General features: G+C 31.7%; 1 protein-coding gene across 1 annotated transcript; it reads left to right on the top strand.

The window, feature by feature from the left end:
* Positions 1 to 9,936: 9,936 nt before the first annotated feature.
* LOC125865213 (transcription factor MYB1-like) lies at positions 9,937 to 11,422 on the top strand. The gene is made up of 3 exons (XM_049545420.1): positions 9,937 to 10,105; positions 10,177 to 10,306; positions 10,587 to 11,422. The coding sequence occupies exons 1-3, from the start codon at positions 9,949 to 9,951 to the stop codon at positions 11,095 to 11,097; spliced, it is 798 nt and encodes a 265-aa protein (XP_049401377.1). The 5' UTR covers positions 9,937 to 9,948; the 3' UTR covers positions 11,098 to 11,422.
* Positions 11,423 to 12,395: the final 973 nt, after the last annotated feature.

Raw genomic sequence — 12,395 nt, 5'->3', positions numbered from 1 at the left:
ATCTTCCTGGGCCCAACATGTTGGATTAAAAAAAAATTCACCTAAATACACAATTTATTTTATTATATTTTAAAATTTTCTACGGTTTGGAAAAATTACAAAAATCCCTACTTTCTTCTATTCTCGGTTACATCACTTTACGCGATATATCGGTCAGATACATCACTTTAAGCGATATATCGGGACGTATGCAATATATCGAGACGTTGAGAGTGATGTATCGAAAATTAAAATGCGATGTATCAGGACGTTGAGTGATGTAACAGAAATTGAGACGCGATATGTCGGGACATTGAGGAATGTATCACAAACCAAGACGTAGTGTATCAGGCCGCTTTTGGATGTCTCCACATTCCATCAAATTTAAGAAATTCTTGTAATTTGAAAAAAATAAAAATAAAATGTAATTAGCTCTTAACAATATAAAATTTGTATAAAACTCCCTCTTATTTGTGGTTGTTATTGTTGTAGGGATGAGAAATGGTAGCGCCAATAAGATGGGTGGCCTCATTCGATGTTCAATATACACATTAGAGTTTGATTAATTTAAATTTATACTAGACAGGGTTCCATTCGAAGAATAATGCTATCTACCAAGATATTTTTTTCATATGCAAAACTCAAACTCAAAATCTCTAATAAAGAGAGGAGCAACATCATCCACGGTAACACATCCTCCGGTGATATAACTACGTACTTTCTAATGGCTTTTATCATTCATCAAAAAATTGCAGGCAATCATGTAGTTATTATCGTACCTGAAAACAGATAGCCCCTCTAATACATATTCATTTTTTAGCACTTTATCTTAATCTTATTTCAGCACATTATCTTAATCTTATTTCATTTTAACATTTAACTTTATTTTTATGTATCATTTAAATACAAACTATTGATTTAATGATTTTTTTAATTGTTATATATGTTCTTCAATTATAATTTTACAATTTAAAAATTGACGTTCATCCATTGATTTTTGTAAAAAAAAAAGAGAGAACTAAATTAATGAACGAACATTGATTTTTTTTTAAAAATAATTATTTTGAGAGTTTTTTTTCTAAAATATTTTTTCCTGAAAAATAACTGATGAAAGTGCGTCGATTTTCTTTTTTAAAAGTTCAATAACAACCCAACGAAGTGTCACGACCCATACCGTCGTGATTGGCACCCCACCAACCCTCCGGTGGGAGAACCATTAATATTAATTAGCTAACTCAAGAAGTACACATTTAAAGATACGAAAGCAGGTTTAAATGCAAGAATAAAGTAGAGTACCACTGCTCTACTCTACTGCTGTGCGAAATCCAACATGCGCGGTTGGGGACAATCTTTCCTCATGTGCCCAGGTTCTCCATAATTATAACAAGTGAGATCAAAAGATGGCTTGGTGCCCATCGAAGGCGCAACTCCCTAGCTATCCTAAATCAAATTCCGAGGTGGAGTTCTCGAGTAATTACCCGTAGAAGCGGGCATAGTGGACTAAATTGGCCGGGCTGCAAGTGTCGGCCTCCCTGAACCTCTGGAGTAGGAACCCTGAAGGTTACCTGTGCTCTTAGCTTTCTTGGCCAACGCTTTTACCTGCCCACCGCGTCTCACCCCTTCCACTTTTTTCACAAAATCTGTTACCTCGTTAAAACTTTTCCATATAGAATTCATGTACACAGACAATATCTGTAGCTCATAGTTCAGCCCCTTGACGAATAGACGGATCATATTTTCTTCAGTAGTCACCAATTGCGTAGCGTATCTAGACAAAGCATGAAACTTTGCCTCATAAGCAGCCACCTACATACCATCTTGCTCCAAATCCTTGAACTCATCCTTCTTACGATCTCTCAAGGTCCGGGGCACATACTTCTCCAAGAACAGAGCATGAAACTGGTCCAACTGAATGGAGGTAAAGCTGAAGATCTACATTTCACATAAGCTCTCCACCACCACTTAGCCTCACATTGAAGCTGAAAAGTCACAAACTCTATTCCATGTTGATGGACAATACCCAACTTATGTAGCCTCTCATAATAATCCAAGATGAACTCATAAGTATCCTCACTCTCAGAACCATAGAATACTGGAGGCTTCAGTTTCAGAAACTTGATCAACATTTCGTGTTCATTACCAGTCATCACATGACCCAACTAAGGATGAAAGAAATCATTAGTACCTACAGTTCTACCCACCTTGGGGACAATGATATCAATAAAAGGGTTGGCGGGAGTTTGAGTTGCTTGAACAACGGGAAGAAATCCAGGACCAACCAATCCCTTCAGGAAAGACATAATATGTTGAGCTAACACTTGGTCTAAGAGAGGAATACCTTTAGTCTCAGCCTGCACCTATTCCTCTTGTCCAACATCCTCATCATTCTCAACCTCAACGTTTTCCTCTATTTATTCATGATGCGCAGGAATATTCTTATTTCTGGGAGCATTCTCAACTGGATCTCCACCCCTAGCGGGCGCTACCCTTCATCTGCCCCTGTCCCTTGCTCGCCCTTTACCCCTGCCTTAACCGCGACCTCTCGCTGAGGATTCCTCAGTTGGCTCGTTGACGGGAGTTGTGGGCCTAACAATGTTGAACCTAGTATTAACTATCTGCGGACAGAAGAGTGAAGGAAGTTAGATACTAATTAGGATAGCCAGATACCAATTGGAATCAAGTTATAACATGAAATGAGTCAAGAGAAAATAGATAATTTTCTAAAGTCCTATAGCCTCTCGAAGAAAAGTACAGATGTCTCCGTACCGTTTCGCAAGACTCTACTAGACTCGTTTTGGTACACTGAGATCAACGAACCTAAGGCTCTGATTCTAACTTTGTCATGACTTAGACTGTCGTGATTGACACCCACACTAAACCTCCGGTGGGAGAACCATTAATACGAATTAGCTAACTCAAGAAGTACATATTTAAAGATACGGAATCATGTTTAAATGTAAGAATAAAGTAGAGTACTCATAAACTTCAAAAGTCTAACAACGACTATCAATCCTAAAAACTGAAAGTCAATGTACCAAAACTCTAACAAAGAGCCATAAGTCTAAAGAAAATGGGTACAACCCAATTACACATACAAATATCTAACTAGAAAGTCTGAGTTCGAAAAAGTGGACTAAAACATAGAGAACTCATGGCAGCCTGGAAGAACTGACTCACCTTTGAATTCGAATTGATCACTGGTCTTTTAAACAAGGTCTGTTAGTAGCTGCCTGAAGATTCATGTACTCAACAAAAAAGAGCAAGAGCAGTATCAGTACACAACCACAATACAGTGTACTGGTAGGATCATGCGACTATCCCAGTAAGCACAACAAGTAAAACACGCATATATTGAACATATACACCATCAATTATCATTTCAGTATAAAGTAATTACGCAAAAATGACAAGTCAATGGTTCTCTCGTGGAACCCACACCCAAATTGTTAGTGTACCGGAACGTGGTACCTAATCCTAATTAGTGTGCCGGACGTGACACCCGATCCCATATATGCGCCGAAACGTGGCACCCGATCCAAGTTAGTGTGTTGGAACGTAACATCCGATCCATTTAACAAACCACAATCATAATGTACATTCTCATAATTAATCATAGAATCAAGTGTTGATTCATGACATACAATCATTTGTTTATACTTATCCGCATTTGATGATCAAAAGTGCAACATTCACATACATACATGCATTACAATAAAGCAAATAATCACATATATTATAGAAACAAGAAATCAAACCATCACCTACCTCGAAAACAAGCATGAATCCTCCTAAGAAACTTGATCCTTCCCTTTCCGGATCCTTTCCGCTTGTTCTAGGTCTACAAACAAACAATTCATAATGGGAATCAATAATTAAGGTCTAATTACCTGGATTATGAAGAACCTAATAACCCAAGACCCAAATTATGATCCTAAAGTACAATTAAGGTTTTTCCCACTATCCAAAACAGTTCCCCCCCAATAATAATTATCCGTGAATTTACATTCTACGGATAGAAAGATGGATTCGGGGAGTAAAACCTTACATTTAGCTTCAAGAATGGTGAAAAACTGTCAAGAAGTTACCTTGGTTCGTCTCCTAACTTTCAAGAACAAAAATTGTAGAATAAAGACATTTTGGGGTTTATTTCTGACTTAAGTCGTGACTGGCCTGCTATGATGGTCCCCATCCCGCCACATCGGCCCCACCCTAGCGGTTTTCACGGAAACAAAGAGTCAAATTAAGAGCTTCAAACCCTCATTTCACAACACACCTTCATCCCACGACACTCACAAACTATCCGTTCACGCTAAGATCAGTTTTGGGAGTTCTATTTGCTCGAATTCAATCCCGTAAGGTTGTACGGGTTCCTTAACGTCTTAGCTATCCACTCATGTAATCACATTCAATATTAAACCTCTCATTTGTTACCAGATTTCCCTAGACCTCATTAATTCCAATTTCGTCCAAATTTGGACTAGGCTAGGAATCTCAAGTTACTACCAAAAAGTTTTCTCGCCAAAAATTTTTCCCTGATTGCTTTTCTATAACGACGGGAACAGGTCGTTACACGAAGTTTGCAAGTTTTAGCATTTTTCATTAGTGTTTTTAGCAATGAACTAAATTCTTTTTTTTATTGAGTTGAATTAAAAATTAGAAAGCTAGTATTTGAGTTAAATTCAAATAGACTGGAAAAAAACTAAACATGTAGTGTTATTTAATTTGCTTAAGAAATAAAATTGACCTACTTTCGTCGATTACTTTTTCCGCAAAAATACAGAGAAACTCTCAAAAGAATTTTTTTTTTCAAAAAAAATTATGTTCGTCTTGTCAATTTTATTTATTTTCTTACAAATATTAATTGACGTACATCGAACTGTAAATTATAGTTGAAACACATATATTAAATTTTTAAAAATCCATAAAATTAATATTATTATGTTTAAATCATATACAAAAATGAGATTAAAGTGTTAAAATAGTGTACCAAAATAAAAAATAAGAATAAGTTATATGAATAGTGTAAGAGGTCGTTTAGTGAGAGGGATAAGAATATATAGTTTTGGGATAAAAAAAATAGTTCTGGGATAAAAGTTTGGTGTCTTGGTTGATTGACATGTTTGGGATAACTTATCCCACCATTTATACCATAGTGATGGGATAAGTTATCCCATATACAGGGTGGGATAGTTATCTCAGGATAACTAACCCTTGAATAATTAATCCTGTGATAACTAGTTCCCAACCAAACGACCCCCAAATGTTTGGCCAAAAAAGAAATTACTTTTATATATGTGTGGTAGTGATAGTGACAACTGTATAGTTAAGATGAAAATCATGGAATCCTTTTTCGATTTTTCATATGTTTCTTTGATATCTTTCTTCTTTTGATACTACTACTATTATCTTATGAGATGTTTTCAAAAATATACTTCTCTTATTTCAAAAATATATTATATTACATTATTGTTTATATATTATTATATATTAATATATTATATTATATTAAAAGTAGAAAGATTTTGAGTTCAAAATTGGATACAAAATTTTTCTTCACTAGTACTTAGTATTAAATAATATTCATTTCATATTATACTTAATACTAAAAGTGGGGTGATGTTAAATAAAAAAAAAAAATATCAAAAATAATATCTCTTAGTAGTAATAAATATAATAACACACAAAACATGTGAGAAATACTAACAGATGATACTTGTAGTGGTGAAAGCTAAAAGGACTAATTAATTCACGAGTAGAGTTACATACAACGTAAGAGAAAGACTGAAATTTTAATATTTTGAAGTCTAATAAATCACATCATATTGTACTCCTTCCGTTTTGTTATGTTGCGCTTTTCAAAAATTAATTTGATTAATTTTCAAAGTTAAATTAGATTTCATTAATTTGATATTTTAAATAAAAAATTTAAATATTCAAAAAACTATATAAAAAATATTATATATTATAATTTTTTATATATCAATATGATGAAAATGACTATTAAAAATGAATAGAGGAAGTAACAATTACTGCATTAATATTGTGATGTCTCTTCCACTTGTCTAGATTGAGTAGTATAGAAGTGCAATATGTTTCATCTTTGATCACTTCAATACAATGTAACTACTCTTTCTAACAATACTTGTCCACTTTATGAAATCAGTGGATAATTTTATACTTCGTTCCTAATTTACCCTTATCACTAATTATAGTCACTTCTCTATTACTTTTTTTTTTACCCTCCCCTAGGAGCTCTCACCCCTTTTGCTCCCTTCTCTACAACAAATTCGATTATCAGGGACAAATAATTTCATCATTTATAAATCATATTTCGTCACTAAAATTCTTGTGAGACGAAAAATAATTTGTCACTCAGTCGTCACTAAATGTGTGTCTCTAAAAGTATACAAAGACGATTTAGTGCTTCGTCGCTAAAAGTATTATATTAACTACAAAAAGAAAAATCGTCCCCAAATGCTTAAACATTTGTGACAAATTCATTTGTCGTAAAAAGTATATTTTTTGTAGATAATAATATGTTTTGTCACTAAAAAGGTTATTACTACCGACAAACTTATATCGTCGCTAAAGACTATATTTTATATACCAAAAATTATTTTGTTATTAAATGTATTAATTAGGGACAATTTTATTATTATAAAAAAGATTAATTTTCTTATTATCCTCCNCCCCATCTCAAATTTATTTTAAACTCCTCCCTAGGAGCTCCCACATCATGCTTTCTTGGGAATTCGAACTCACAACCTTAAGGTTGGAAGTGAGGAGTGCTTACCATCCGATCAACTCTTTCCTGTCTCTCATTTTTAATTTATTTCTACTTTATTCACTTCTTTCAAATTTAACTTTTGTAGATATAATATATTATATGATTATTTATACACATACACAAGTGCATGAAATTTACCACCCACAATTCATTCAAATGTAGATTATATTTTAATTAAATTGTATATTTTTTAACATATCTTTAAATATATTCAATACGATTCTGTTATTTTATTAAGTTATTTTTATAAATTTTAAAAATTATATAGTACAATTATAAATTTAAATAAAATTAAACTTTCGATTTTATTTAAAAAATTGAATAATCGGTTCAATTCGGTTAGTAAATCAATTGTTTTGTAAAAAAAAAAACATCGATACCCATAACTATAGTACTTCATCATGATATATTTGAAATCCTAGGTTGTTCGTTTCTTTCATTTGTGCTTTCATTTTTTTAGTTTATTTCGATTTTCACACTGATGGAAAAGTTAATAGAAATTCATGAAATATGTCACACCTTTGCAAAGTCTAAATTTGTAAGTCGATGTTTTCTCTGTATAGTTTATCTACATGCATTTGTGAAATTACTATTAAATAACTACATATTTTTAGACAAAAACAAATAGATCGACTTAGTCTATGCAGTTACCAATCATAAATCAATAGACACGCACAAAAATTAGCACCAAGACTTGAGAAATTATTTTTTCTATCGTCTTTATCGATGAAAGTGTATCAAATAAAAAACAAAAGTGTTAAACCAACAAATATTAGTGATCTAGTGGCAGAATCGTACCCCACTCACGATACTTATAACCTGGATTGTATTTTTGAAATGATGCATAATTGTGTAATTTAAGAAAATTCATGAATTGAACTTTTTAATTTTTACAAAATGGACCAAATTCGTTGGTTTTAATATTTTCCCTCGCCAATTAACGAAAGGACTCTGTCTATTTCTTATGAAGCACTTATATTATTATTTTTGTAAGTTGTCACTTGTAATTATGAACAATTGTAGCAAAAACAATTGTATTTAGCTATGAATTTTTTTCGTAGCAAATAGTTGAATTATTCACTACAAATTTTAAGTCGTCGCTATTTAACACCTTACATATTTCGTGACAATTTTTTTGTTGTCACTGAATCACAGATTGTTTAGAGACAATAAAATCTTTGTCACCAATTATTTATACTATTAGTGACGAAAATAAATATCATAATTAAAGTTAAATTCTTATAGCTAAAACTTATAATATTTAACTACGAATTCTAATTTGTCGATATTGTAACAACATATTTTTTTAGATGAAATTTTTTTGGGTAAAAAAATCAATAAATTTTAAGACAAAAAATAATTTGTCATGAATTAGACACATTATTAGTAGTGATCTTTACCTAAACTCAATGCTCACCACAAAAGATGATAAAATGGTAACACACCTTATCATTTTGCATTATTGCATATCTTTATCGATTTATAAACTCAATGTAACTATAAGCTCTCTTTAAACTAAAATCATTTTGCATTATTGTATATCTTTATCGATTTATTTCGTTAGGGATCTATTAGTTTGGTAAGTTAGTGAAGGAAAGTCAAGCTATAATATAATCAAACAGATTCATTTCTTAAATATTTATTGTATTTAGTATGAACCTATTGCACGATGATCGATTTTATTAAATGGTTCAAATTTGCCTTTTATTTCTATTTTATTTTCACATGCACTATATTTTAGTATGAAGTTATAATGATCAGATGTCGTTTATTTTATGGAGAGATTCATATCATCTTATTACTTCGAGCAGTGCCGGCTCTTGCTTGATAAATTTAAGGCACATGCCTTAGGCCTCCAATTTTTGGGGATTTTAAATTTTCATCAAGAAAAAATTATGTGTTAATTTTTTTAATTAAAAAATAATTATTTTTACATAAAATGTATAATTTTAAACAAATATATATTATTTTATTATTTTTAACGCCAATCAAATAGAAGAAATTAAGAAAACATTATTTTGTATGTTTACATTCTCTTCGCTAACACTCGTATTATTTATCTTTTTAAAATTCTTTTGCACTTTATTTTTAATTTTTTTTTTTGATAAATTAGAGTAATACGCTGTCAAAAATATAAATAAATAGTCGAAAAAATTCAACAAAGTGACTTACAATTTTTCTTTTGTTTGTTTCTTCTTAAATATTCAAGTATTACATAAACATATTAAAGTAGGGTTATAACTTATACCAAGTTATCAATTTCTTGTATCAGATTTTATGGTTCTAATTCTTATCTTTATGTAAAGCTTGTCAACTTATTACTTATAGTATTATGTTAACAATTTATATAATGATTGCCTCAGCAAAAGAATATTTTTCAATATTAAATTGATAAAATATTACTTAAAATTAATAATTAAAAACGACATTCGAAAAAATACATTTTAAGAAAAGATATCAGTAATAATTTGCACTTAAAAAGTTTTAAAAAATAAAATACTATATTTGATATTTATATAGATTTTAGGCCTCAATTAAAATTTCGTTTTAGGCCTCAAATTACGTTGAGCCGCCCCTGACTTCGAGTTTTTTGTTTCCTTCTTGTTGGCATTTTTTGTTTTTAGTTTTTGCTTCTTCTTTTTTCTGTTATTATCTGATAATGTTCTTGATTTATTATAGTCGTTTACTTTCTTGATCAAATTATTCTATCAACTTTACACTTCTTAAAAATTCTTTCACGTTCAATCAAAAGTAATTTTCAATATATTTGTGTCTTACGATGACAATAAATATCAGAGGATTATCAATTATATCATTTTGAAAGTTTTGAGCCTTTAATTATTATTTCGCTTTTAAGTTAGTATAATTTTTTTGATTTTTCATCTGATGATGTCTGATGTCGCATATTTAGAGCCTCGATTAAATTTGGATCGCACATTATATGGCCCTTTCTAAGGATGATGCTCTCAACAAAATTTTCTTCATATCTAAGACTCAAACTAAAAACCTCTGATTAAAATTAAAACAGTCTCATCACTACACCACATTGCCCCACGGGGTGATGACATCCTCGACAGGGGCACATGGGAAGTTGGATCTTTTAGTTGAAAATGAGTGTGTACCATCCAACCACATCAGATTGTGTGTGCATATATATATAGACTGAAAAGGTAGTAAAATATATGACTTCACATGTAATGATCATGAGTACTCCTATGACGTGTACATTTTTGGGAGTAATAAGGAAAGGTTCATGGACTGAAGAAGAAGATATTCTTTTGAGGAAATGTATTGATAAGTATGGAGAAGGAAAGTGGCATCTTGTTCCAACTAGAGCTGGTAAACTAACTAGCTATTATGCTATTACTATGTTTTTCTTTTTTTCTTTAACTTCATGTGAATACGTGTAGGATTAAACAGATGCAGGAAAAGTTGTAGACTGAGGTGGCTAAATTATCTAAGGCCACATATCAAGAGAGGTGACTTTGAACCAGATGAAGTGGATCTCATCTTGAGACTTCATAAGCTCTTAGGCAACCGGCAAGTTTATGTTTGACACTTTAATCTCATAGTAGACTTACCTAAATTTTCGTGATTATGTCATTCAAAAGTTTATAGCTTAGCAACATTTTTTGCATGGCGGTGTTAAGCTATCTTGAGAATAACTATATATATCGTTATCAAATTCATGCTTGAAATAGACTTTCCAGACTCCGCCTTATCCCACTAGGAGTCTTAGAAAGTCTATTCCAAGCTTGATTGAATATATGTGACAAATTTATCGATTTTAAATAATTAATTATGTTATATATGTATGTAGATGGTCACTTATTGCTGGTAGACTTCCAGGAAGGACAGCTAACGATGTGAAAAACTATTGGAACACTAACCTTCTAAGGAAGCTAAATACCAGTACTAAATTTGCTCCTCAACCACAAGAAGGAATTAATACTAGTACTATTGCTCCTCAACCACAAGAAGGAATTAAGTGTGGGCAAGCCAATGCCATAATAAGACCTCAACCTCAGAAATTCAGAAGCTCCATGAAGATTAATGTCTCTTGGTGCAACAACAATAGTATGGTAAATAATGAAGAAGCATCGAAAGACAACAACGATATGCAATGGTGGGCAAATATACTGGAAAATTGCAATGACATTGGAGAAGGAGAAGCTGAAAGAACACTACCTTCATGTAAGGAAATTAATTGCAATGAAATTGATAAAACACCAAGTTTGTTACATGATGGAGGCAACTCCATGCAACAAGGACAAGGTGATGGTGGTTGGGATGAATTTTCTCTAGATGATTTATGGAATCTACTTAATTAATTAGCGGGTGATTTACACGAATGACCTGAGAGGTGGATGATCTTGAACTTTTGATTTCGCTTGTCTTATCCTACGGATAAAACTTCAAGTTTAACAAGTCCTTATTTTTATTCTTGAAGATTTGCCTATGGAGTAAATTGAGGTAAAAAATTCGAGACCACTCATATAATTAGGTGCATGGCCTTTGTATTATCTACGTGTGTGCTTTTGCATTTTTAAGGTGATCAAGTTTATAGTGGAATGTGAAAGTATTCCAAGTGTGGAGTATGTAATATGATATATGAAATGAAGTGAGTATTATATTATATTATATTCTCTCCTATCATCTTTGTATATTATCTAAACGGTAAAAAAATTATCTGTATTTGAAAACTGCTAAAATATATCAAACTAATCTAGTATTGCAAATATATTAACGTTAGGATTTGCCATTCTAATCCTAAATCATGTATCCACCCCCCCCCCCCCCCCACCCCCCCCCCCCCCCCCCCCCCCCCCCCCCCCCCCCCCCCCCCCCCCCCCCCCCCCCCCCCCCCACAACTCCAAACTTAGCTTGCTTCAAAATCGTGTAATGATTTTTGTTTGATGGTTCATTTATATTTCTTTCCAAGACCTTTAGCGAAGTTTATATAACTATGTTGTCTTCATTTAATGATTTTATATAGCGGTACTACTATCACAAATTCTCTTAAATTCTTTTATAAATTCATCTACATATTTTGACCCTATTTTGATACTCTAAATTTGTTGTTTCAATTAAATTTTCTTGTCATTATTGCAAGATTAAAGGTAATCATAGCTTAACACCTTCTCAAATTTGTTTGGTCGAAGTGCAATTAGCATTGCCGGGTTGGTTTGGGTTTTTCAAATATCAAACCAAACCATTTGTGTCGGATTTTTAAATTTATAAACCAAACCAAACCAATAAAACACGGGTTTTTTCGGAGTTTTTCAAGTTTTTCGGGTTTTTCCGGTAAAGTATTCATACAAACATATAATTTACTTGTACTTCAAATATTTCTTTGGTCCTACCAAAATACAACTATCTAAGGTGTTTCTTAAAAAAATAACACAATATGATATGATTAATGACACTAAAATATCCAACAAAAATAATAATAATGAAATCGCGTAAAACAAATATTGCAAATTAACAAGTCATAATGAAAATGATCATAATTTAAAAGTACTAAATCATGCTAAAATAAGTTTAATAAGTATTAGTTACATGACTAAATATTAAAGGAAATTAAAATTAAATTATGTATTTTAATTGTCTAAAGAACAAATATTCAATA

This window comes from Solanum stenotomum, chromosome 5, assembly GCF_019186545.1.
Source record: "Solanum stenotomum isolate F172 chromosome 5, ASM1918654v1, whole genome shotgun sequence".
Classification (NCBI taxonomy): domain Eukaryota; kingdom Viridiplantae; phylum Streptophyta; class Magnoliopsida; order Solanales; family Solanaceae; genus Solanum; species Solanum stenotomum.
The sequence above is the reverse complement of the archived record's forward strand: the minus strand, read 5'-3'. Positions and strand labels throughout refer to the sequence as shown.

Coding starts and splice junctions, on each gene's coding strand:
- LOC125865213 (XM_049545420.1), top strand. CDS start 9,949: ATGACTTCACATGTAATGATCATGAGTACTCCTATGACGTGTACATTT. Junction 10,106..10,176: donor TCTTGTTCCAACTAGAGCTG/GTAAACTAACTA, acceptor GAATACGTGTAG/GATTAAACAGATGCAGGAAA. Junction 10,307..10,586: donor CATAAGCTCTTAGGCAACCG/GCAAGTTTATGT, acceptor ATATGTATGTAG/ATGGTCACTTATTGCTGGTA.